We start from the raw sequence: 25,512 nt of genomic DNA on the forward strand, positions 1-25,512 counted from the left end.
ACTAACAGCTTCGTTCCCAAGCAACTCGAGCTTCCGGCGCGCTGAAGCCTCTTCCGGTAACGTATGGGCGTGTCTTAGGAACGGCACTTTCTTGCTCCTCCCCCTCACAGTCCCGCATGAACATGGCAGGCATCCTCTGGAGGTCACTGGTAAGTAGTAGTGGAGGCCGTGGCTGTGGTACTGGTGCCTGCCCAGAGAGGCTGCAGGGGTGAGACCTGCCGGGGGTAATGGTAGCGGTGTGCACCGCCGTGCGAGTCCGCAGAGCAGAGGACAAGGTTACTGGGGGTCCGCAGGTGGTCAGTGCTCTGTGGGCATGGTGGGCGGGCAGAAGTGGGCACAGCGCCTGCTACATGCACTCTGCAGCTGTACTGTCTGGAACGTGCCTGGTGCTGTGCCAGTCTGCGTGCCCTTGAGGAGCAGTACATGCACTGCTGCCATTAGATTGTGAAATCTTAGCTTTCCTCAGGGGAGCTCCACTACCTGCCCCCCCCCCCCCCCATCCCTATGCCATGCTGCAGGGCTTTCCTCAGGGGAGCTCCACTACCTGCCCCCCATCCCTATGCCATGCTGCAGACAGTGCAGTCCTAGTGGAAGAAGAGACTGCGTCCTGCTGCTGTCATAAAGTAGATATCTGCAGAGAGACAGTCCATACAGGCATAGTGTGACAGTGGCAGATCTTCACTGTCCGTGCCATTGACAGGCAAATTCACCCCCTATGGATAATGTGTAGGCACTGGTAATGATGCCACTTACTGTGCCCTGTAGATAATGTATAGGCATTAGTAATGCCAACCTCATCCTGTATATAATGCATAGGCACTGGTAATGATGCTGCTTCCTGTCCTCTGTATGTAATGTATAGGCATTAGTAATGCCACTCCCACCCTGTATATAATGCATAGGCACTGGTAATGACACCACTTCCTCCCCCTGTATATAATGCATAGGCACTGGTAATGATGTCACTTCCTCCCCCTGTATATAATGCATAGGCACTGGTAATGATGCTGCTTCCTGTCCTCTGTATGTAATGTATAGGCATTAGTAATGCCACTCCCACCCTGTATATAATGCATAGGCACTGGTAATGATGTCACTTCCTCCCCCTGTATATAATGTATAGGCACTGGTAATGATGCCACTTCCTCCCCCTGTATATAATGCATAGGCACTGGTAATGATGCCACTTCCTCCCCCTGTATATAATGCATAGGCACTGGTAATGATGCCACTTCCTCCCCCCTGTATATAATGTATAGGCACTGGTAATGACACCGCTTCCTCCCCCTGTATGTAATGTATAGGCACTGGTAATGACACAGCTTCCTCCCCCCTGTATATAATGTATAGGCACTGGTAATGACACAGCTTCCTCCCCCCTGTATATAATGTATAGGCACTGGTAATGTCACCGCTTCCTCCCCCCTGTATATAATGTATAGGCACTGGTAATGACTCCGCTTCCTCCCCCTGTATGTAATGTATAGGCACTGGTAATGACACCGCTTCCTCCCCCCTGTATATAATGTATAGGCACTGGTAATGACAACGTATCCTCCCCCCTGTATATAATGCATAGGCACTGGTAATGACACCACTTCCTCCCCCTGTATATAATGCATCGGCACTGGTAATGACGCCACTTCTTCCCCCTGTATGTAATGTATAGGCACGGGTAATGACACTACTTCCTCCCCCTGTATATAATGCATAGGCACTGGTAATGATGCCTCTTCCTCCCCCTGTATATAATGCATAGGCACTGGTAATGACGCCACTTCCTCCCCCTGTATATAATGCATAGGCACTGGTAATGACGCCACTTCCTCCCCCTGTATATAATGCATAGGCACTGGTAATGACGCCACTTCCTCCCCCTGTATATAATGCATCGGCACTGGTAATGACGCCACTTCCTCCCCCTGTATATAATGCATCGGCACTGGTAATGACGCCACTTCCTCCCCCTGTATGTAATGTATAGGCACTGGTAATGATGCCTCTTTAATGTATATTTTCAAATGAACCTACTTATATGTATGGAATAACAGTAGTAAAATAATGTGGAAAGCATAAAACAGCCCTTTCATTTCCTTGAAAATATGGTGTTATGTATTTTTCCAGGTCAGTCGCTTGGCAGGCGCCATCAACACTCCCCAGCCTGGAGTCAGGGCCTTCTCTGGTCATGTGAGTAGATATATTGCATTGTGGCTCCTCAGTTCTGCTCCTGGACCTATGAGAATAATAACTGATTACATTTCGGTTTATGAATCATTGTCATCTTCATATGTCAAGTGAAAGAGTGGGGTGTCTCCTTACTGTTACCTCAAACAATACTAAAGTATCAGATAACCCCCTTAAACATTATAATTGTGGATAGCTATAGTGCAAGCCATTAAAGGAGTTTTCTAACCCCATGAGGAAATAAATACCATGGTATTATAAATACCACAATAACGAGAAGAGTCATTCTCGCTGTACCAGTCCTGCACCTCTTTTGCCAACGCTTCTCGGGTTCCCCGTCGTCTTTGTTTACCTGGCTGCAACCATAATGTTGCACCATGACAAGTGACCACTCGGTGTCTGTAGAGATGATGTCTTGACATCAGTCAGGTCACCGCTGTGGTGATGAAGAGACCAGTGGTGGATCAGAAAAGTGTTAGTGTGGGAGCAGCAGGGGATTGGTAAGGGGAGTATTACTACTTGTGTTATTCAGCATGGAGTTGGTGTAACGAATCTCCTGGCACCCCGGTACCTCCGTCGATAGATGCTCCTAGTGCTTCCCGAGGACTCCAAGCACTCCACTTGACACCGTAAGCGCAGCAGACCCCACGAACCGCCGAAGCTTGGTTGAGGTCTCGCCGTCTCCTACCCACCCTGGACCTACGGCAAGGCTCCAGGCTCCAGTGGGTGAACCTCTCTTAAATCCAGAGAGCAGGAACAAGTAACTGGAACAAGCTCTTACAAGAGCTAGTAGTTATGCCAGGGGAGTATAGCAAATCTTCAGCGTATAGCAATCCCCAGTGTCGATCATTTACCCAAACACCAGCCTCAACATGATGAAGGGTAAAACAGGAACTCTTTATTGAACACACAAGTATTGACTTATACACATTTTCCAACAAGGTTACCACCCACACGGTTTTGTAAAAACAACCAATAAACACATACAATACACTCAGACACTCCCACACTCCCCTCTGCCTGTGATACAATTACCCCACACAATGGGTTGATGCAATTGTATCACAGGCAGGAGAATACACAGTGTCTTCTGTCCTGGAGACAACCAAGGGTAATTGAATTATCTCAGGACAAAGGGAAATCGTCAATGCACAACATCACTACTCAAATATACAATGTCCCACTCTTTACAGTACACATAGACATTTAACATATCCCAAAATGGCACGAATTAGACCAGGGGTTCAAAAGTTAGTAAAAGTCCTTTGTGAACAAAGGAAGCCTGGCTGATGAGAGGGCCCATATTCCTGGGGCAAGAGGCTGGTAGCCAGGCTTCTCCACCACCTAGTGGCGAGGTTGGTTTCGTCACAGTTGGTCCTTCCTTAAAGGGGTTGTCCACTTTTTACTATTGTTGACCTATCCTCAGGACAGGTCATCAATATCAGATCGGCGAGGGTCTATCTCCCGGAACCCCTGTTGATCAGCTGTTTGAAGAGAAGGCAGCAAGCGTTCATACGAGCGGTGCCTCCTTTGTTCTGTTTACCTGCTCACCACAGCTATTGTAGGGCTGAGCAGTGTAATTGTAATTACAACTATGGCGTCCCCATTCACTTCTATGGGACGGCTTTGTTTGTTCAAGTGAATGGACATTTAATTAATGTCTTAGTAATATGTTCTACCAATATCTCAGCGGGTTAAAGGATTATCTTCTTCACAGGTGCAGACGGTCACACTTATACCAGGAGATGGGATAGGACCTGAGATTTCTTCTGCAGTAATGAAGATTTTCGAGGCAGCCAAAGTGAGTGTCACCAACGCTTTCCTAATGCTTGTAAAAGAACAGAAAAATTGTGTATGGATGCCTGCTTGTTCACCTTTTAATTCACGTGATCCATATAGAGATGATTAAAAAGGGGACAAGATTATTATTATTTTTAAGTAGGGCTATTGGGCCCCTTTCACACGATAGGACCTGAGATTTCTTCTGCAGTAATGAAGATTTTCGAGGCAGCCAAAGTGAGTGTCACCAACGCTTTCCTAATGCTTGTAAAAGAACAGAAAAATTGTGTATGGATGCCTGCTTGTTCACCTTTTAATTCACGTGATCCATATAGAGATGATTAAAAAGGGGACAAGATTATTATTATTTTTAAGTAGGGCTATTGGGCCCCTTTCACACGAGCGAGTTTTCTGTGCGGGTGCAATGCGTGACGTGAACGCATAGCACCCGCACTGAATTCTGACCCATTCATTTCTATGGGGCTGTGTACAGGGTGAAAATCGCAGCATGTTCTATATTCTGCATTTTTAACGCAGCCCTGGCCCCATAGAAGTGAATGGGGCTTCAGTGAATAACGCATTTCACTCGGAAGCAAGTGTGGGTGCAATGTGTTTTTCACTGATGGATGCTAGGAGATGTTGTTTGTAAACCTTCAGTTTTTTTTTTTTTTTTTTTTTAATCACGCGTCTGAAAAACGAATTAAAACCCATTGCACCCGCGTGGAAAAAACTGAACGCAATCGCAGACAAAACTGACTGAACTTGTTTGCAAAATGGTGCGAGTTTCACTAAACGCACCCGGAGCCAATCCGTCACGCTCGTGTGAAAGAGGCCTTAGCTTGGACTTCATGTTATAATGCTTATGGGTTCAGTGCATTTCAGTAGAAAATCCGAAATACTTAGACTATAATGGAAAATGGGAGTAAAAATGCCACCTAGCTCCTAATTAAAATACTCTATTGCAACAGATAAATAAGACATAGGGCAGTGGAAGAGCCTAAAGGTACACTTTAGATCATTGTCTGCTGGATGCACATTTGGCCAGCAGCTATTTCTGCTGACTCCTCTTCACTTTAGAGAGAGGGGAACATGCTGCTGACAGACATGCCTGGTACTGGCTTAAACCTGGCCAAGTTATTTTTATTTTTGACCTATCCTCAGGATAGGTCCTCAATATCAGATTGTCAGGGGTCTGACATCTGGCACCCTTGCCGATCAGCTGTATGAAGAATAGGCGCTCGTTGTGCCAGTGCTGCCTTCTGTTCATTGTTTACCCGCTCACGGTTGCAACTGCAGTGGTGAGCAGTGTAATTACAAGAAGTTGTCCCATCCACTTCTATGGCTCCTTTCTATAGACTTGTATAGGAATGAGCCATCCTATAGAAGTGAATGGGCGGCTTAGGTGTAATTACACTGCATGCTGTTGCTACGGCGAGCGGGTAAACAATGTAGAGAGGGCAGCGTTGGCACGGCGAGCGCCTATTCTTCATACAGCTGATCGGCGAGGGTGCCAGACCCCTGCTTGTGTAATTACAAGAAGCTGTCCCATCCACTTCTATGGGATGGCTCCTTTCTATAGACTTGTATAGGAATGAGCCATCCTATAGAAGTGAATGGGCAGCTTAGGTGTAATTACACTGCTGCTGTTGCTAAGGCGAGCGGGTAAACAATGAAGGGAGGGCTGCTCTCACATGGAGCTCGGCCTTCTCTTCAACCAGCTGATTGGCGGCTGTGCCGAGTGTCGGACCCCTGCCAATCTGATATTGATGAACTATCCTGAGGATAGGTCATCAATAAAAATAACTTGGACAACCCTTTTAACTCCCTTGAGAACAAAGGATTGGGGATGTTGGAATCCAACATGTCTGACTGGGGGGATAGCTGGGACACCACCATATGCATTAGTGGCTGCTCACATCATGTTTTTATCCAAGGTTTAACATATATGATGGGGGGGAAAAAGACACACAAACATTACACACTGCACTTTTCCATCCTGCAGAATATATTTGTTGGACAGAAATGTGATGTGAACACAGCCTTAGATGGTTAGCAGTTTCAGCTGCCATTCTTCTATGTGTATGACCGCCTTAACTATCATAGACCATAGGCAGAGGGCATACACAACAAAGTACCGATTTGTGTGTCAATACCCACATCTCTGCTTCTTCTCTGGATCCAAGTGAGTCCCGAATAGTGGGATGCTGAGTCTGTTCCAGACTGCAGTGATATGTACATTTAACAGTATTGAGAGAAGTTTCTCTGCCCAACTCCTCAGATTAAAGCTAAACCCACAAATCTGCAGACGTTGTTAAGGAAAACTGTATGTGGGATCTCATTTTAGGCGAGCATGTAGTACTTGCTTGCATTAAGTTCTCCAGGACAAGAGCAGTTAATTTTAGTGGCTCATCGGGAGTTCTGAGCATGGACATCTCGTCCTAATATCAGTGTTCTAATAAAGCATATCTACATGTTATTTAAGGGGTTGCCCACCTTTTAGATACTGAAGATTTATCCTCCGGATAGGTCTGACACCTGGCACCCCAAATGATCAGCCATTTGCGGTAGCTGCCAGTGCCAGAAGCATTACAGTGGACAGGGCTGGAAGCAGAAGGCTCCGTCTAGTGTGTAATGACCATGCCAGCGTACTGCAGCTCCGCTCCCATTTAAAGGGGTATTCCCATATGAGACAATGGGGGCATATCGCAAGGGTATGTCCCCATTGTCTGATAGATGTGGTTCCCACCCCTGGGTCCCGCACCTATATCCAGAGCGGGTAGGTGGTGGCTGCAGGACCCTGGGTTTCCCTGGGTCCGGCCACCACCAAACGCTCTCCCCATAGAAGTGAATAAGAGCGCTCGGCTGTTTTCAGCGGCCCAATACAAATGAATTGAGGCGCCTACTCAGTGCGCCCTCCACCACTTTCAGGGCTCCGAACTTGCATCTATCAGACAATGTGGGGCATATCCTAGCAATATGCCCCCATTGTCTGAGATGGGAAAACCTTTTTACGTTTATGTAACTCGGCATGACCACTACACAGTGGGTGAAACCTTCTGCTTCCTGCTGTGTCCACTGTTATGTTTGAGGTGCAGGTGATGGTCCAGATGGTGGTTCAGTGCGGTGCCAGTCGTCTTAACCCCAGCTATCTTATATTTGTGATCTATAGGTCACTAATATCTCAAAGGCGGATAAACTTGTTAAGTGTTGTACTGTTTCAAAAATGTAGTTTTTTTTGGTATGTAAACACTGTAAAAGGTCTATATATAAACATATATTTATACTGAAAACATGCTTATTCTGCTACATGTGCACAGCACTTGGGTTGGGCTCCTGTTACCTCCTGTTGGCCTGTTTATGCTGGTGTCGGCATTCTCTCATTGCAGAGATGTGTGTCCTTATGTTCAAAAAGGTCACGTTGTCTGCATTTGGAAAGATCTTCATTTCATTGAGTAGCTCCACTGGTGATTAGAAGATTGTTGTAGAGCAAATTATGAATATAGCCTATTTGCTATTTCTTTCCCATAAAACAGTGAAAATATGCTTTGAGTGAATGGGGCTGAGCTTCGATACCATGCACAATTGCTATCTAATGGACGGCGGTAGGCTGCGACGATGAGGCCGGTGGTCTTGGGTTTCAGACCTCCACTGATCTGATATTGATGACCTATCCTGGGGATAGGTAATCAGTATCACAATCTCAGAAAACCCCTTTAATTATATCATGTATAATTATACTTGGTGTTTGAAAAGCTTTGTTATTGTGCTTTTATTACCACGACTAATGGGAACATATAGGGATACGTTCAGTGTTTATGTCGCTGTTATTCCAGGCACCTATCCAGTGGGAAGAGAGGAATGTTACCGCTATTAAGGGACCTGGTGGCAAGTGGATGATCCCTCCAGAAGCCAAAGAATCCATGGATAAAAATAAGATGGGGCTTAAAGGTAGCTTGCAGTTCTTAAATAATTTTGATGACAAGTTCATGCATTATATTAAACAGCATGATTTACTGACTCTCATGTGCTCATCAGGACCTTTGAAGACCCCAATTGCTGCTGGACATCCATCCATGAACCTGTTACTACGGAAAACATTTGACCTTTACGCTAATGTGCGCCCATGTGTCTCCATTGAGGGTTTCAAAACGCCTTACACTGATGTGGACTTGGTTACCATACGTGAGAACACTGAAGGAGAATACAGTGGGATTGAGCATGTGGTGGGTCACCATGGATTGTAATATATGGGAGGTGTAGTTGCATGCTCCCTTACAATAGTAATACTCTTTATAGTAATCAATACTTTCATTGCAGATCTATACATCTGTTATTGTGAGGTCTGAAAGAATGTCCATGTCCTGTTATTCTTTATTGAGGTACTTGAGTGTTCCTGGTATCCATAAGACCACGTACCTTTAAATATATATGTAATTATATGAACACATTCCTTCTCTGAATAGTATGAGTTTATAGTGGCTCACCCTTCTGATTACCAGGTTAGGTGCTCTAACTATGATGTGGTTCACCCTAACCACATAAGGAGTTAACAGTAAAGAAATGTATAAATTATAGTGAGCACTCAATATCTGTGGTCATATATCAGGTCTAATAATATAACTAATTTATTAGGTCATAAAATTACGCATACAATAGATGGGATAGAGATAGACAATATAAAATATATGGTACCTTAAAAATTATAAATAATAAAATATAGAGAAACACAATTTGTTATACTGATAAGAGCAAATATATCACTAGAAATTGGTCACTAAAATTGGTATTGTGTCCTTATAGAAGCTGCGACTTTGTTCTTATGAGTGTTGCAACATTGTTCCCAACGTTAATGTCTCAGTTATATCACTGATTTGTGCGATATATCCGTGAGTATAATTATCCAGAGGTACTCACTGTTTGGGGTCCGGCTCGTGTATAACTGTCCGTGGTGGCGTCCCACCGTGGGTCAGTGCACTCACCCGGTGTGGTGTTGTGGAATATCTTCCGATGTTCACGGTCCGCGGTGTCGTTACGGTAATCCTGCTCCCCAAGAGACCGCTGTGCGTCCCACGTGTAGCTGGCGTCCTGCGTTTTTTGCTGGCACTGCACGTGATCAGGGCGCCGGGGAGGTCTTTACCCGGTGTAAAGTTGTGGGATATCTCCCGATATTCAAAGTCCGCAATGTGATTATGGTAATCCTGCTCCCAAGTAGCCGCTGTGTGTCCCACGTGTGGCTGGCGTCCTGCGCTTTTTGCCGGCACTCCACGTGATCAGGGCGCCGGGGAAGTCTCTACCTGTGATTGGTTCAAGACTCCTGTGATGGATTAGGAATAATTTCGATCACCGTCTATGCGGTCGTGTCTGTAACTACGTGTGCTGATCAGCTCCGATGGGTTAAGGTGTCCAGTCCTCTATAAGGGTCCCAACCGCTATACGCGTTTCAAGGTCTCTGACCTCTTCCTCAGTAGCTACTGAGGAAGAGGTCAGAGACCTTGAAACGCGTATAGCGGTTGGGACCCTTATAGAGGACTGGACACCTTAACCCATCGGAGCTGATCAGCACACGTAGTTACAGACACGACCGCATAGACGGTGATCGAAATTATTCCTAATCCATCACAGGAGTCTTGAACCAATCACAGGTAGAGACTTCCCCGGCGCCCTGATCACGTGGAGTGCCGGCAAAAAGCGCAGGACGCCAGCCACACGTGGGACACACAGCGGCTACTTGGGAGCAGGATTACCATAATCACATTGCGGACTTTGAATATCGGGAGATATCCCACAACTTTACACCGGGTAAAGACCTCCCCGGCGCCCTGATCACGTGCAGTGCCAGCAAAAAACGCAGGACGCCAGCTACACGTGGGACGCACAGCGGTCTCTTGGGGAGCAGGATTACCGTAACGACACCGCGGACCGTGAACATCGGAAGATATTCCACAACACCACACCGGGTGAGTGCACTGACCCACGGTGGGACGCCACCACGGACAGTTATACACGAGCCGGACCCCAAACAGTGAGTACCTCTGGATAATTATACTCACGGATATATCGCACAAATCAGTGATATAACTGAGACATTAACGTTGGGAACAATGTTGCAACACTCATAAGAACAAAGTCGCAGCTTCTATAAGGACACAATACCAATTTTAGTGACCAATTTCTAGTGATATATTTGCTCTTATCAGTATAACAAATTGTGTTTCTCTATATTTTATTTATAATTTTTAAGGTACCATATATTTTATATTGTCTATCTCTATCCCATCTATTGTATGCGTAATTTTATGACCTAATAAATTAGTTATATTATTAGACCTGATATATGACCACAGATATTGAGTGCTCACTATAATTTATACATTCCTTCTCTGACAGCGTATTCTCTAGCTTTGTGTTGGTCAGTCTGCGCACACCAGTACTATTAGGAGTAATTGGTATGTAAGTAAGAGAGCCCATTGCCTGTATCGCAGTTTGTTCATTCCTTCGAGTACTTTTGAGGTGTATTTTTATCTAATTGGTGTCTTTCAGATTGTGGATGGAGTAGTGCAGAGCATCAAGCTGATCACTGAGGATGCCAGCCGCAGAATTGCAGAGTTTGCCTTCGAGTATGCACGAAACAACCAGAGAAGTACTGTGACGGCAGTGCACAAAGCCAATATTATGTGAGTTTCTGTTCACCCAAAGAAAAATGAGGAAAACCCTTTACACTTGTGCTTGATATGAGAGGCTTTCCTTGGTTTATACTCTGAGAATAGACCAGCTCTTCAGCTTAGAGTCCAGGCTGTTTGGCTTCTCATTCATACAGTGATTAAAAAGATTTTAAAGCACTAAGCCCCCATGTACATGACCACATCCGTTTTAGATCCACAAGATATGGATGCGGTCCGTGTGCCGTCCACTTTTTTTTATTTATTTATTTTTGTTTTTACTTTATTACATTCGTAATGAACTTCAGTACATCCGTGCTCCACATTTTGCAGACATATTCCTTTTGCAGAATAGACAGATGATCAGTGTTCTTTCCTCATCCGTATGTCTGTTCCACAGTGACATTTAACATATTCTGTACTTGGGTGCAAAATGTGTACCGGGATCCCATTGACGTCAGTGGGTCCACAAAAAATACAGATGCAACACAGATGGTATCTATATTTTGCAGACCGCAGAATACATATGCATCATGCATGAGGCCTAAAGCTGGGCATACACATTCAGTAGCTGTCGCCAACAACTATCTCTCCCATCTTCCCAATACGCTTACATGTTCAGCTCAGCCGACTGTGCTTGTATATTTAATAGGGAGAGGGGAAAAGCCACTGCCAGACACTTCTGGTGGCTGCTTCTCTCCTGGGAGAAGAAAAGGATTGGCCAGAAATATAAATTTCACCCAATCCTTTGCTCCCCAACATCAGATGTTGGGATAGTCAGTGCCTCACCATACACATTAGAGTATCGGCCGAACTGATCTGTACAAACTGCTCTAAAGGCCCTGTTCACACTGGGGTCGTGCTTTCCAACTGACGCATAATGGATCCCCTGCACTATGTAAAGTGATCCACTTTTTTGCGTTGTGCAGACCTGCTCCTAGCACATGTCAAGAGAGTATCCTTTTGACATAAGCTAGTGGTATATGTTAGAATACAATTTTTTTCACTGACTAGCAGTAGTCTCCTGAGCTTTTTTAAATGGAGAGATGTAGTAAAAAACCTATATACCGCATGTTATAGTTTTTTTTTCCACATTGGGAGTCATTAGTCAACATATGGTAATACAGTGGCATACCTTGGAGGCATACTCCTGGCACATACCTCTAACAGTAGGCATATAAAGACGTGACGGCAGTGCCTAAAATGTCTGAGGTCCTGAATTCTGTTTGCCTCTCCAGTGTTTGACACCTTCATGGTCTTTGTTTTCAGGAGGATGTCTGATGGGCTTTTCTTGAAGAAGTGCAGAGAAGTTGCGGAAAATTACAAAGACATTAAGTTTAATGAAATGTACTTGGATACAGTGTGTCTCAATGTAAGTTCTGAAGCTATAAATGCCCAGTACCATATTCATTCAGAGATAATGCTGACTGCAGCACTGATGCAAGTGTAATTGTTCCTTTTTTATTTCTCCCCCTTTAGATGGTTCAGGATCCTATACAGTTTGATGTTCTAGTGATGCCAAATTTGTATGGAGACATCTTGAGGTTTGTTGTTAACTTGTGTCTTCTAAATATGGTCCAGTCTATACCTGTATAGACTCATTTTGAGCAGCACATCACTTACAGTCATAGTGTTTCACATTGAGGCCAGGTGTAGACATAGCTATGGGTACAGAGTAAGGGTCCATTCACACGTCAGTATTTTTCTATAACCCGAATTGTGGTCCGTTTTTTGCGGATCCGTTGTTCCTGAAAATGTAATCCGTATGTCATCCGTTTTTTGAAGATCCACTGACTTTGTATTGTACCAGGATCCGATTTTGCGGATGATAATAGGACAAGTTTTATATTCTTTCGGACATACGGAACAACGGAAACAGACAGCACACATTGTCTGTTCCGCAAAAAACTGAACGGATCTGGAAAGAAACAACGGACGTGTGAATAGACCCTAAGGGTGCATTCACGTGGCTGTATTTTCGGTCTACATCCGATCTGCAAAAGATGCAGACCAATTTGTTTCAATGTGGTTGCAAAAGATGTGTGCTGTCAGTGGTGTGTATTCCGCTGCCCCATAAAAAAAAATTATGAAAACATGTACTATTGTCCATTTGCGGACAAGCATAGGCATTTGTTACATAGTGCGGAAGGGCAAAATGCAGGATGCACATGACTGGTATTCGTGTTTGTCAAATCCACGATTTGGCCCCTTATAACATAGCATGTAAACACTTTGAGGGAGATTTATCAAGACTGTTGCTTTCTTTGCTGGTCTTGATATCCCCTCGGTTGCCGAAAGATGCACCTAATTTATGATAAGGTGCAGCCCTCATCATAAACTAGGCACATCCTCTGGCAGTCCGCACCTAAACAGAAATCTATGACCCCTCAGCTACCGTAGATTTCTGGCTTCATTTGCAGCAGAAAACTGGCATAAATGCAGATAACTTTGTCTCTGCTGTTGACCGTGCCCTTTTTCCACACTTTTCACGCCTCCTTTTGGAAAAGTGCCAAGGACAGCGTAAACGGAGGCACTTATGATTTTTTTAATTTTTTTAAGTTGCAGTTTAAAAGTCACAAACACACAGGTTGTGTCTATTTTAAAGCCACCTTTCTGGTGCAGGGGAGATGATATTTTTTTTTTTGCTTCGGTTATTGAAAGCTGCAATTGTGGTAAAACGCACAGTGTTCTGTGCTGTACCCTTACTGCGCCATGTCGGTGTACCCTTAGGTCTCATATTCACAGTGCAGTTTAGGACAGTTTTTATAGGGGTTATTCCTTCAATAATATATTGATGACCTATCCTCATGATTGTGAAGGAGGCCTAAATGTTATCTTACACCATACGACTGAAATATGTCATTTTCAAAGGAAATGCCTAGTATTGCTAGCAGATTGCACATATGATGTCACATACCTTCTGTTCCATTCGGAGTCCAGCACAAGTATTCTCTTGTTTGGACATGGTTCAGCTGATGTCTTGTGTAACTCTGGTTTATTTCATTTGAACTGTTTTTATCTATAGTATTGTAGGGATGGGTTTTGGTGCTGTTTGTACTTTCGAACTAGTTCATTCACAGGGGTTGTGCCACAAAAACAATATTCAAAGTTTTTCAAACCAGCACCTAGAGCTGAACACTTTTGTAATTGCATGTAATAAAAAATTTAGTATAGCCACTGAGTTATTCACTGAAATGTGTTTGTATAGTGCCACCTGCTGTTTTTGTTTTTCTTATTTCCCTTACGCCCATGGCAGCACCCTTGAGAGACCGCCTCCATCCAGGACAGGAAACAGAAACTTTCGTGGAGAGCTCCTAAGGAGGGGATCTGCCCCTATTCCACCAGTTCCTGTTTCCTGTCCTATGGATAGGGTGTGTTTTTTTTTTTTTTTTTTTTTTTTTTTTTTTTTTTTTTTTTGGGTGGAGAGCTAAATTTGTTCTGCAGGCTGAGTCACATCTTCATAGGGGTTACCTGGTGCGGCGTAAGTCTCAACTAGGAGACGCCTGCAAAGTCTGAGGCCTTTACCTCTGGGTCCTGGATGCTTTGTCGGTCCAGTGTTCCTGGGCAGTCCCAGCCTAACCGCGAGGTGATGCTGACACACTGGATCCTCCCGGTGGTGTTCAGGAGGTCTGGGACCTTTCTCTGCCTGCCCCCCTGCCTGGACAGCTTACAGAGGCGAGGGGGTGGGGTTAGAGTTTGTCCTGCGTGCGAACCAGAAGTTGCGCCGCGCAACTTACGGTATTTGGAATGTACGTGGAAAGAGCGTTCTGGAAGTAGGGGAGGGACATCTCCTACTGAGGCCGCATGGAAGCAATGGCAGGGACCAGACCTAGGGTGTTTAAAACCCTTCAGCGCGCGGTCAGAAGGAGCCTAGCCAGCCTACAAGCATCGGTGAATCCCTTATGGAAGACGCTCTATTCCTGTCTACTATCATGGAGGATGAGAGTAGTCAGCACGCTGATGTCCAGGAGGATCATGACTCCAGACAGGTACTCCTGGTTGGGGTAAGGGGGTCAATCCCCAACTTTTATTTTCCTCTGTCAGGTTCTAATAGGGGCTTGTTCTCTTATTTTATTTTTAGAATTTCAAAGAGGGCCCTAGGAAAGCTACCACAAAGACCAGAGGAAAAGAGTGTGCTGTATGCAAGAAAACACTTAACCATTCCTGGTCTAAGATATTATGTCAGCATTGTGTATTACATACCCGGCACCTAGCCTCTATAACGGGGTGCTGTGATCCCTGTCAATTAACCCCTCAGGTGTCGCAGTTTTGCAGATTGCCCTGCCCTATTATTGAGGCCAGGTGCCGGGTATGTGATAATGCCGCCGGCACCCACAGCCTACGCTTAAATTAATGTGTTAATTACATTGATTGGTGGTGCAGTGGCCACAGCCCCTTTAGTACAATGTTCCCACTGTTGGCAGAGGCAGCAGCGACACAGTGGGGAGGGAGAGACTCCCTCCTTCTCCACTGTGCTGCTGAGTAGAACATGTCGCGTGCTGAGAGTGGCGTGTGCCTAGTATTGTTAACCACCTCAGCCCCCCTAGCTTAAACCCCCTTAAAGAGGACCTTTCACTACTCTACAAACGAAAAACTAACTATACCTGTGGGCAGAGCGGCGCCCAGGGGTCCCTCTGCACTTACTAGTAAGTCTGGGCGCCGCTCCGTTCGCCCGGTATAGGCTCCGGTGTCTGCGCTCCCTCTGACTGATTTCTTGTAGGAGGCGTGTCTTGCTGCACTGCTGGCCAATCGCAGCGCACAGCTCATAGCCAGGCTATGAGCTGTGCGCTGCGATTGGCCAGCAGTGCAGCAAGGGACACGCCTCCTACAAGAAATCAGTCAGAGGGAGCGCAGACACCGGAGCCTATACCGGGCGAACGGAGCGGCGCCCAGACTTACTAGTAAGTGCAGGGGGACCCCTGGGCGCCGCTCTGCCCACAGGTATAGTTAGTTTTTCATTTGTAGAGTAGTGAAAGGTCCTCTTTAATGACCAGACCACTTTTTACACTTCTGCACTACACTACTTTCACCGTTTATCGCTCGGTCATGCAACTTACCACCCAAATTAATTTTACCTCCTTTTCTTCTCGCTAATAGAGCTTTCATTTGGTGGTATTTCATTGCTGCTGACATTTTGCTAAAAAAAAAAAATGCAATAAGTGTATATTTATTGGTTTGGGTAAAAGTTATAGCGTTAACAAACTATGGTGCAAAAAAAATCAATTTACGCACTTTGACTTTCTGAGCACCTGTCATGTTTCCTGAGGTTCTACAATACCCAGACAGTAGAAACACTCCACAAATGACCCCATTTCGGAAAGTAGACACCCTAAGGTATTCGCTGATGGGCATAGTGAGTTCATTGAAGTTTTTATTTTTTGTCACAAGTTAGCGGAAATTTTTTATTTTATTTTTTTCTTACAAAGTCTCATATTCTCTACTTTTGCTTGCTTTCTGACTCTCTTCTCCCACTCTCTACCATCTGTTGCCTCCAAGACCCAGAAGCTGCTACCACCCTATATAACACCACATTAAGTACAGCTCTGGACACTGTTGCCCCCCCTCACACACAACAAAATCCGGAAAATCAACAGACAACCCTGGTACACCAACCTGACCAAAAAACTCAGACAAGCTTCCAGGGCTGCTGAGCGGCGATGGAAGAAATCCCATTCTAAAGATCATTTCACCGCATACAAGCAATCCCTCCTCATATTCAAATCCTCACTCGCTGATGCAAAACAGGCCTACTTCTCATCTCTCATATCTTCCCTGTCACACAGGCCTAAACAACTTTTTAGCACTTTAACTCCCTTCTCCGTCCCCCAGTGCCCCCACCCTCTCCTATCTTCTCAGCTGAGGACTTTGCCAAATATTTCAAACAAAAGATAGTCCACATCAGAGAAAGCTTTACTACACAGTCCCCACAGACCCTCTACACCGCAGTGTTTATCCCAGCCCTAACTCATCTCTTCAACCTATCACTAAACACTGGTGTCTTCCCCTCTGCTTTTAAAGAGAACCCGTCATCGGGATTTTGTGTATAGAGCTGAGGACATGGGTTGCTAGATCCGCAATACCCAGTCCCCATAGCTCTGTGTGCTTTTATTGTGTAAAATAAAACTATTTGACACATATGCAAATTAACCTAAGATGAGTCCTGTCCCTGGGATGAGTGAGGGACAGGACTCATCTCAGGTTCATTTGCATATGAATCAAATCGTTTTTTTGACACAAGAAAAGCACACAGGGCTATGGGGACTGGGTATTGCGGATGTGTTAGCGGCCATCTAGCAACCCATGTCCTCAGCTCTATACACAAAATCCTGATGACGGGTTCCCTTTAAACATGCTACCATTACACCCATCCTCGAAAAGCCTTCACTTGACCCATCTTTCTTGTCCAGTTATCACCCCATATCGCTTCTTCCATATGCCTCAAAGCTACTTAAACATGTCCATTCAGAACTGTCCTCCCATCTCTCCTCCTGCTCCCTCTGCCTTCGACACTGTTGACCACTCCCTTCTGTTGCAAACCCTCTCATCTCTTGGCATTACTGACCTGGTCCTCTTCTGGATCACATCATACCTCACAGACCAGACGTCCAGACATCACCACCTTACTATCAAGAATCCCACAATGTCTATCTTCTATATCATCCTTCTTCGCCTCTCGCTTTTTTAAACTTAACATGGATAAGACAGAATTCATAATCTTTCCCCCATCTTGTTCAACCCCCCCAACAGACCTGTCTATCATGATCAATGGGTGCACACTCTCCCCAGTCAACAAAGCACGCTGCCTTGGAGTGACCTTGGATTCTGCCCTTTCCTTCCGACCGCACATCCAAGCCCTTTCCACCACCTGCCGCCTCCAACTCAAAAACATCTCCCGCATCCGCGCTTTCCTTAACTTTGAATCTGCGAAAATACTTGTACATGCCCTCATTATCTCCCGCCTAGACTACTGCAACATTCTCCTCTGTGGCCTTCCATCCAGCACTCTCGCACTCCTCCAATCTATCCTCAACTCTGCTGCCTGACTAATCCACCTCTCACCCTATTATTCCTCTGCCTCTCCCCTTTGCCAATCCCTTCACTGGCTCCCCATTGCCCAACGAATTAACTTAAAAGTACTTACAAATACATACAAGGCCGTCCATAACCTGTCCCCTCCCTACATCTCTGAGCTACTTTCCCGATACACCCCCACATGCACTCTCCGATCCTCACAAGACCTCCTTCTCTCCTCTTATTGCCTCTTCCCACAATCGACTCCAGGATTTCTCCCGTGCATCCCCCATACTCTGGAACTCGCTACCCCAACATATCAGACTCTCACCTACAGTGGAATCCTTCAAAAGAAACCTGAAAACCCACCTCTTCAGACAAGCCTACAACCAGTGACCCTGCTGCCTCTATACCGCCATGACCAACTTAACCCGCACCTACTGTGTCCTTCTCCCATACCATGTAGATTGTAAGCCCTCTCGGGCAGGGCCCTCTCTCCTTCTGTACCAGTTTGTAACTCATTTTGTTTATGATTAGTGCAATTGATTGAGACTTTGTAAGAAAAAGGAAAAAAAAATATATATATAATTTTCCGCTAACTTGTGCCAAAAAAATTATTGAAACAAAACGAAACAAAAAACTATTGTACATCGCCAATTGAATTGGGTATACAGACACCTTCTTATACCAGCATCTGGTCCTGCGGGAGAGTAAATAAGGAGCCAACATCTGGTCATTGAAGTCCACCCCTCCCATGAGCAAATTATAGTCGTGGGACTTTTCAATGACTCCAGTTGCTCGTTCAATTTGGATTGTCGTGTCTGCGTGAATGGAGGAGAGCATGTAAACGTCACTCTTGTCTCTCCATTTCACCGCGAGCAGTTCTTCGTTACACAAGGCAGCCCTCTCCCCCCCTTGCAAGACAGGTGGTAACGAGCCGTTGGGGGAAGCCCCGGCGACTAGGTCGCACAGTGCCACAGCAGCCTATCTGTTCTATAAACAAATGCCTAAAGAGGGACACACTTGTGTAGAAATTGTCCACATAAAGATGGTACCCCTTGCCAAATAAAGGTGACTCCAAGTCCTTCCAAGTCTTCCCACTGCTCCCCAGGTAGTCAGGGCAACCGACCGGCTCCAGGGTCTGATCTTTACCCTCATAGACACAAAATATGTGCATATAGCCTGTGGCCCTTTCACAGAGCTTATACAATTTGGCGCGCTTGCTTGGGATGTATTGTTTGAAGCCAAGGCGCCCGGTAAAATGTATCAGGGACTCGTCTATGCAGATGTTTTGCTCAGGGGTATACAAATCTGCAAATTTGGTGTTGAAGTGGTCTATGAGGGGCCGAATTTTGTGGAGTCGGTCAAAATCTGGGTGGCCTTTGGGACGAGAGGTGCTATTGTCACTAAAGTGCAGGAAACGCAGAATGGTCTCAAATCGTGTCCTGGACATGGTAGCAGAGAACATAGGCATGTGATGAATTGGGTTCGTGGACCAATATGACCGCAATTCATGCTTTTTTTGTCAGGCCCATGTTGAGAAGGCCCAGAAAAGTTTTAAATTCGGAAACTTGGACGGGTTTCCACCGGAAAGACTGGGCATAAAAGCTTACCGGGGTTGGCGGCTATAAATTGAGTGGCATACCGGTTTGTTTCTGCCACGACTAAGTCAAAGAGCTCCGCAGTAAAGAACAGCTCAAAACCCCCCAGTGCCAATCTGATCTGAGCTGTCTCAACCTTAACTCCAGACTGGGTGGTAAAAGGGGGAACTACTGGTGCGGCTGAAGATGGGGGCTGCCAATCAGGGTTTGCCAGCACCTCAGGGACTGTCTGTGCGGTGGCTGCGACGGGGTAACTACTGCAAGTGCCACCGTACCAGCTTCAACTGCCCTTCTGGTGCTCGCCACTTCATGTTCTACGGCAGTGCTGGTACTAGGTCCAGGATGGGCTGCGCTGCTGTTGTATGCCTCACCACGTAATCTGACAGCGCCAGCCCCACTCTGCTGCCCTTGAAGCGGATCCTGCACAACCTGTGGTCTAGCAACACGGGCCGAGTATGCCTGGTGGTATCGGGGACCTCAACCTCATCGTCCGATCTTTGGGTCAGACTGCCACTGCTTTCTAAAGGTTCATATTCTGACCCGCTGGATTCGTCAGATGAGGGTTCCCATTCCTCATCCGACTGGGTCAGAAGCCTGTAGGCCTCTTCAGAAGAATACCCCTTACTTGCCATTTGGTCAACTAAATTCCCTGAGACTACCCAAGAAAAAAAGCAAGCCTGTCTTACAAATGAGAGGCTAGCGAAGTACAGGAAGCCACTGCGATTGAAAAAAAAAAAAAATCAAAACTGATTTCTTTATCGCCGCAGCGCTAGTGTAGTGATTGCGCAGTGATAAAAAAATAAAAAATGTTGTCACTGCGGCGGGGCGGGCGTGGGTGAACGCACGTGTGGGCGACTGATCAGGCCTGATCGGGCAAACGCTGCGTTTTGGGTGGAGGGCGAGCTAAGGTGACACTAATAGTATTTATAGATGTGACTGTGATCAGTTCTGATCACTTACAGATACTATAAAAGTACCAATTCTGATTAGCGATACGCTAATCAGCGAATCAGTGACTGCGGTGCGGTGGGCTGGGCGCTAACCGACGCTAACTACCTACCAAAGGGGCCTAAACTAACCAAAGTCACCAACCTGCCAGCACAGATCATTGGCTGGTAGGCTGGTGACGAACTTATGCTGCGACTTTTCCCGGCCCGCACTGCGCATGTGTGGGCCGGCTTAGCGCGTCATCTCACGTCTTGCGAGATGACGCGTCGAAGAGGAACAACACGACCGCCCGCAGGACGCATCCCTGCGTTAGGCAGTCGGGTAGCTGTTAAATAGTAAAACCCGGTATCGGATCGATCTGGGGTTCTAAAAGTTTCGATACTTTGATTCCCGTTGCAACTTTACTCACATGGATCCAGAGATCTCTCCATTCATTGCTCTGCTATATTTATATCAAGCTGGAAGCTAAGGGGCGTGTCTTTTTTCTGCCGCAGCTCAGGGGGCGTGTCTTTTCTGCTGCAGCTGATGGCATTTGAGGGATGGAACGGAGCATGTGCTTCCATCTCAGTTAGCAGGACAGAGAAATTTGAGCAAACGGCGAGTGGCGCTATACAGGTAGATTTCACTTAACTCAGTGGCTATACTAAATGTTTAATTGCATACAATTGCAAAAATATTCAGATCCAGGTTCTGGTTTGAAAACTGTAGCATATTATTTGTGGGACAACCCCTTTTAAATGAGTTATTTAGCTCTTAGGTTACTGGAGATGAAGGCTATTACAAAGCTAGCCGACAGAGCATCTCTCTGCCAGGTTTTACTGAGAAACAAAAGAAACAGCCTGCAGATACAGGGAAGCTGGAGGCTATATAGGACAAAATGTTAACCATTTTTAATAGAGACCGATTGGAAAAATGATTTAGTCCGATTAGAAAGCAAAAATAAAAGAAAAATGCCTCCGAAGGTATCCTTAGCCTTTAAAGAAGACCTTTCACCGCTCCTGACATGCCTATTTTTTAATAGCTTCATGCATTCACTGTATAATAACATTTCTGGAGCATCTATTCCTATGGCTGTATGTTCTGCCATTCCTTTATTATTCCTACTAGAAGTTATGAATGAATTTCTAGCAGTCTGCAGTAAGGGTACAGAGGGGTGGTAACCAGTTGGGGGTTGTACTTGTACAGTCTGACTCTATCCAATCAGACTGTGCAGGGGAATCTCCCCCCCCCCCCCCCCCCCCCCAAAACTGGTTACCTCCCCTCTGTACTCTTACTGAAGGCTAGTAGCAATTCATTCATAACTTCTAGTGCAAATAATAAAGGAATGGCACAACATAGAGCCATAAGAATAGATGCTCCAGAATTGTTATTGCATGGGGATTGCATGAAGTTATTAAAACAGACATGTCAGGAAAGGTGACAGGTCCTCTTTAAATGCTGATAAATGTATCACAGAGCTGCAACTAACAAACCAGACTCCTGTGATGCCAATCCAACATTAAGAAGTGTCATCTGGTCATGTATGGCATATGGATAGCCTATGCCATAAATGTCTGGTAGGTGATATGTCACCTCTGGGACTCACTCCTGTCTTAAGAATGGGGCGTTGGTGAAAATGGAGAGCACACCACACATGCACAGAGCTATGGAACTTCTGAAAGTAGTCAAGGGAGCACTCTACTTTCAGAAGTCCCATAGCAGTGAATGGACAAAGCCCGGGATGATCTCCATTCACCCCCTTGTGATAGCAGCGCGACCTGCACCTGTGAGACATTTTGTATTGGTATATCTTATCAATATGCCATAAATGTCACAGAAGGGAATACCCCTCTAAGTAAATAAATTATTGCCATGCACAAGTTTCTATAATGTTTTTCATTTTCTTTCTCTGCACAGTGATCTATGTGCTGGACTGATCGGTGGTCTCGGGGTAACACCAAGTGGAAACATTGGAGCTAATGGTGTGGCAATCTTTGAGTCGGTAAATAAGCCTTAAACATTTAATATGTTGTATTCATGGTCCCTTATTTATCAGGGGTCATTGTATAAGGGGGGCAACATGGTAATAAACATTTTATTGTAATCAATTGGGAGAGTTTATCCTTGACTTTGTTCCAGTCTTCTGGCATAAAGGGTTATTATTAAAGGGGTTGTGTCACTTCAGCAAGTGGCATTTATCATGTAGAGAAAGTTAATACAAGGAACTTACTAATGTATTGTGATTGTCCACAATACATTATATTGTCTCCTTTGCTGCCTGGATTCATTTTTCCATCACATACACTGCTCGTTAACATGGGGTTACGACCACCCAGCAATCCAGTACTGGTGGCCATGCTTGCACGCTATAGAAAAAGGCGGAAATGTGCAAGCACGGCCACCACTGCTGGATTGCAGGGTGGTCATAACCCCTGGAAACGAGCAGTGTATGATGTGATGGAAAATTAATGAAGCCAGCAAAGGAGGCAATATGGCCAATCACAATACATTAGTAAGTGCCTTGTATTAACTTTTTCTACATAATGCAGTTGCTAAAGTGAGACAACCCCTTTAAGTGTTACTTGCACAAAATATTTAGGGAGGTTTATATCACACCAGCTTTTTTGGCACACGAACTGCAGTATTCTCCAACATTATTATTATTATTATTATTATTATTATTATTATTATTTTTTATGAATATTAGAGCATGAAATGCCACACTTGATACATTCTCTCCCACCTGTGGTTCTTGTGTCTCAGATCACTGCTGTATGAATGGTGTGTATTGTTTATACATGCACATCTGTACAGCCCGTCTATAGGCCTTCTGCATACACCGAAGTCTGCCTTTACAGTATAGAAGTTCATCAAGCTAAAGAATATCACTTGTGTATCACTTGACTACAAATGGAGTTCTTTCATTTTTAGGTCCATGGCACTGCGCCAGATATTGCAGGTAAAGACCTGGCTAACCCTACTGCTCTGCTGTTAAGTGCTGTCCTCATGCTGCGGCACATGGGGCTGCAGGATCATGCACGCAAGATAGAGAATGCCTGCTTCGAAACCATAAAAGCTGGCAAGGTAAGAGAGCATGGTAGCTGGTATAAATGTGAAGAGACAGTGGTGTTTTAACTAGAGGTATCTATAAGCTAAGGTCTCAGCCTAGGGTACCACATGGGTTATATGCCATGCCTTTATTATTTCAGTGTTTGACTTAAAGAGGACCTGTCACCACCCCTGACATGCCTGTTTTAATAGCTTCATGCATTCCCCATGTATTAACAATTCTGGAGCCTCTATTCCTATGTCTGTATGTTGTGCCATTCCTTTATTTCTACTAGAAGTTATGAATGAATTGCTAGCAGACTGTGCAGGCACACACCCCGAAACTGGTAACACCCCTCTGTACCACTACTGCAGACTGCTAGCAATTCATTTATAACTTCTAGTAGAAATAATGAAGGAATGGCACAACATAGAGACATAAGAATAGAGGCTCCAGAATTGTTTTATAAATAGATACTTTTATTTCAGTGCCACTGTCTCATGTCCGTTATATTAAGGTAAATGTTTTTTACATTTACTAAATACCTTTCCTCTTTGTATTTTGCTTTTTTCCTTTCTCATAGACTCTGACAAAGGACTTGGGTGGAAATGCAAAGTGCTCAGATTTTACGGAAGAGATTTGTCGCAGAATACGAGACAGCGACTAAGTCTCTGCTGGCTCCTGAATGCGGCGTAGCCAGCTGAAGTCACACGCACATCCCTTTTCTGCTGATACTGATTTCTTTCGTCGACACCTTATCGCTTCATTCATAGTGAGCAAAATACAAAGATGTGGGTCAAATGTGCTGGTGATCTGAATGGAGTGAAGGAAAGAGAATACTAAACCCGATTGGAATTTACTACTGCAAATTGTATTGATGGCTTTTATAGTCAAATCTACAAATGAGAAGAGACTGAGTTTATACTGATATCTGACACTGCTTTTATATTAAAGAAGGACTCCAAGTCTGGTCTAGTATACTGTTGATGGTATGTCTTCACCAGTTAAGGCTGTGCCCTTTACGTGATGTAAATTGCATATGTAACTCCACATAGAGAGAGGTCTATTATTCACTACTGCTGTAATATCTCTCCATCTTATATTTTCTGCAATGCATATCACATATTGCTCTATCTTACCAACATTTCTTTCAAATTACCACTCCAATCTCCTATAACATTACATTATGTGTCCTATAGCTCGGTAACTGCAGCCTGTGAATGCTTCATCCTGCTCCACTATACCAATGCAAACAGACACTTGCAGGCCCTTTCATAGCGATACTTGTATATGAATAAGGAGTCCGAGTACTGTGAAATGGTGTATTAAATGGAGGAGATCATAAAGTCTGTGTGCTCATGTATCCATCGTTTGTATTCGCATAAAGGAATGGAAGATTTCCAGATGGACAAGGAGCAGTGAGTCTGTGTTCCTCCATATGTTCAATGGAAGTGTTACTGTGAAAAAGTTTGCAACTGACCGTTTGCATTATGTATACATCCCTTTTTTTCCTCCTCTGTCCCAGTTAAAACTATATGGGCAGTGGGTTTTTAACTGCCTTTGTACCTCCTTACAGGTATAAAGGTCTGCCAAAAAGTCAGGCCTCCAGGAAGGGGCAGCTCACTGGATTTGTATGTCTGCATCTGGAAGCAACTGAATTGCTTTGGTCTTTATAGCTCTTGTTAGTATCATCCTGTATCAGATTGTACACTCCTTGTTCAAGAACAGTGGCTCGATCAACCACCAGAGGGTGCTGCAGCACATCGTTCAGTGTGGGAAAAGCACAGTCCAATAAGGAACCTACCTTTATGAATGTCTTGTCTTGCCTTAAACTTTTCATTTTTGAAGCTTTATTTATTATACAGTTTTGGGGATCTCATCCTTTACTTGTGAACTGTGCGCTGCTTTGTGTTTATATTGCAGTTTTTTTTATGCAAATTCATTAAATGTGCAAGGTGTTCCAAAAATCGTTTGGCTTTTATATTGTTTATTTCTGATTACAGTTTCTTATGAGAGTCAAGATGTGACTTACTAATATTAACTTCCACAGTATATAGATCACTGATTATATAGGTTGAAAATCCCATCTGTAGGAGCATTCAGCACATTTTATGCTACTTTCACATCTGCATTTTTCTTTCCTGAATTGAGATCCGTCAAAGGATCTCAAAACCAGAGGAAAATGCTTCAGTTTTGTCCCAATACATTGTCAATGGAGACAACACGAAATGGAGTGCACCAGAAGGCATTCCGTTCCATTTCCATGATGCACACAAAAACGCTGCAAGCAGCATTTTCAGTG

The 25,512-nt window shown here is 44.8% G+C and overlaps 1 protein-coding gene across 2 annotated transcripts; it reads left to right on the forward strand.

Moving 5' to 3' along the window:
* The first annotated feature begins 55 nt into the window (after positions 1 to 55).
* IDH3A (isocitrate dehydrogenase (NAD(+)) 3 catalytic subunit alpha) lies at positions 56 to 25,179 on the forward strand. Of its 2 annotated transcripts, XM_044283376.1 has the most exons (11): positions 56 to 149; positions 2,125 to 2,187; positions 3,902 to 3,985; positions 7,797 to 7,911; positions 7,999 to 8,186; positions 10,504 to 10,637; positions 11,892 to 11,994; positions 12,102 to 12,166; positions 22,079 to 22,163; positions 23,093 to 23,245; positions 23,794 to 25,179. In XM_044283376.1, the coding sequence occupies exons 1-11, from the start codon at positions 117 to 119 to the stop codon at positions 23,875 to 23,877; spliced, it is 1,107 nt and encodes a 368-aa protein (XP_044139311.1). In that variant the 5' UTR covers positions 56 to 116; the 3' UTR covers positions 23,878 to 25,179. The 2 variants fall into 2 exon arrangements, with proteins under 2 accessions (XP_044139311.1, XP_044139312.1); XM_044283377.1 differs by lacking the exons at positions 56 to 149; positions 2,125 to 2,187; positions 3,902 to 3,985 and adding an exon at positions 4,155 to 4,200.
* The last annotated feature ends 333 nt before the right edge of the window (positions 25,180 to 25,512 follow it).

Source organism: Bufo gargarizans, chromosome 2, assembly GCF_014858855.1.
Source record: "Bufo gargarizans isolate SCDJY-AF-19 chromosome 2, ASM1485885v1, whole genome shotgun sequence".
NCBI classification, from domain to species: domain Eukaryota; kingdom Metazoa; phylum Chordata; class Amphibia; order Anura; family Bufonidae; genus Bufo; species Bufo gargarizans.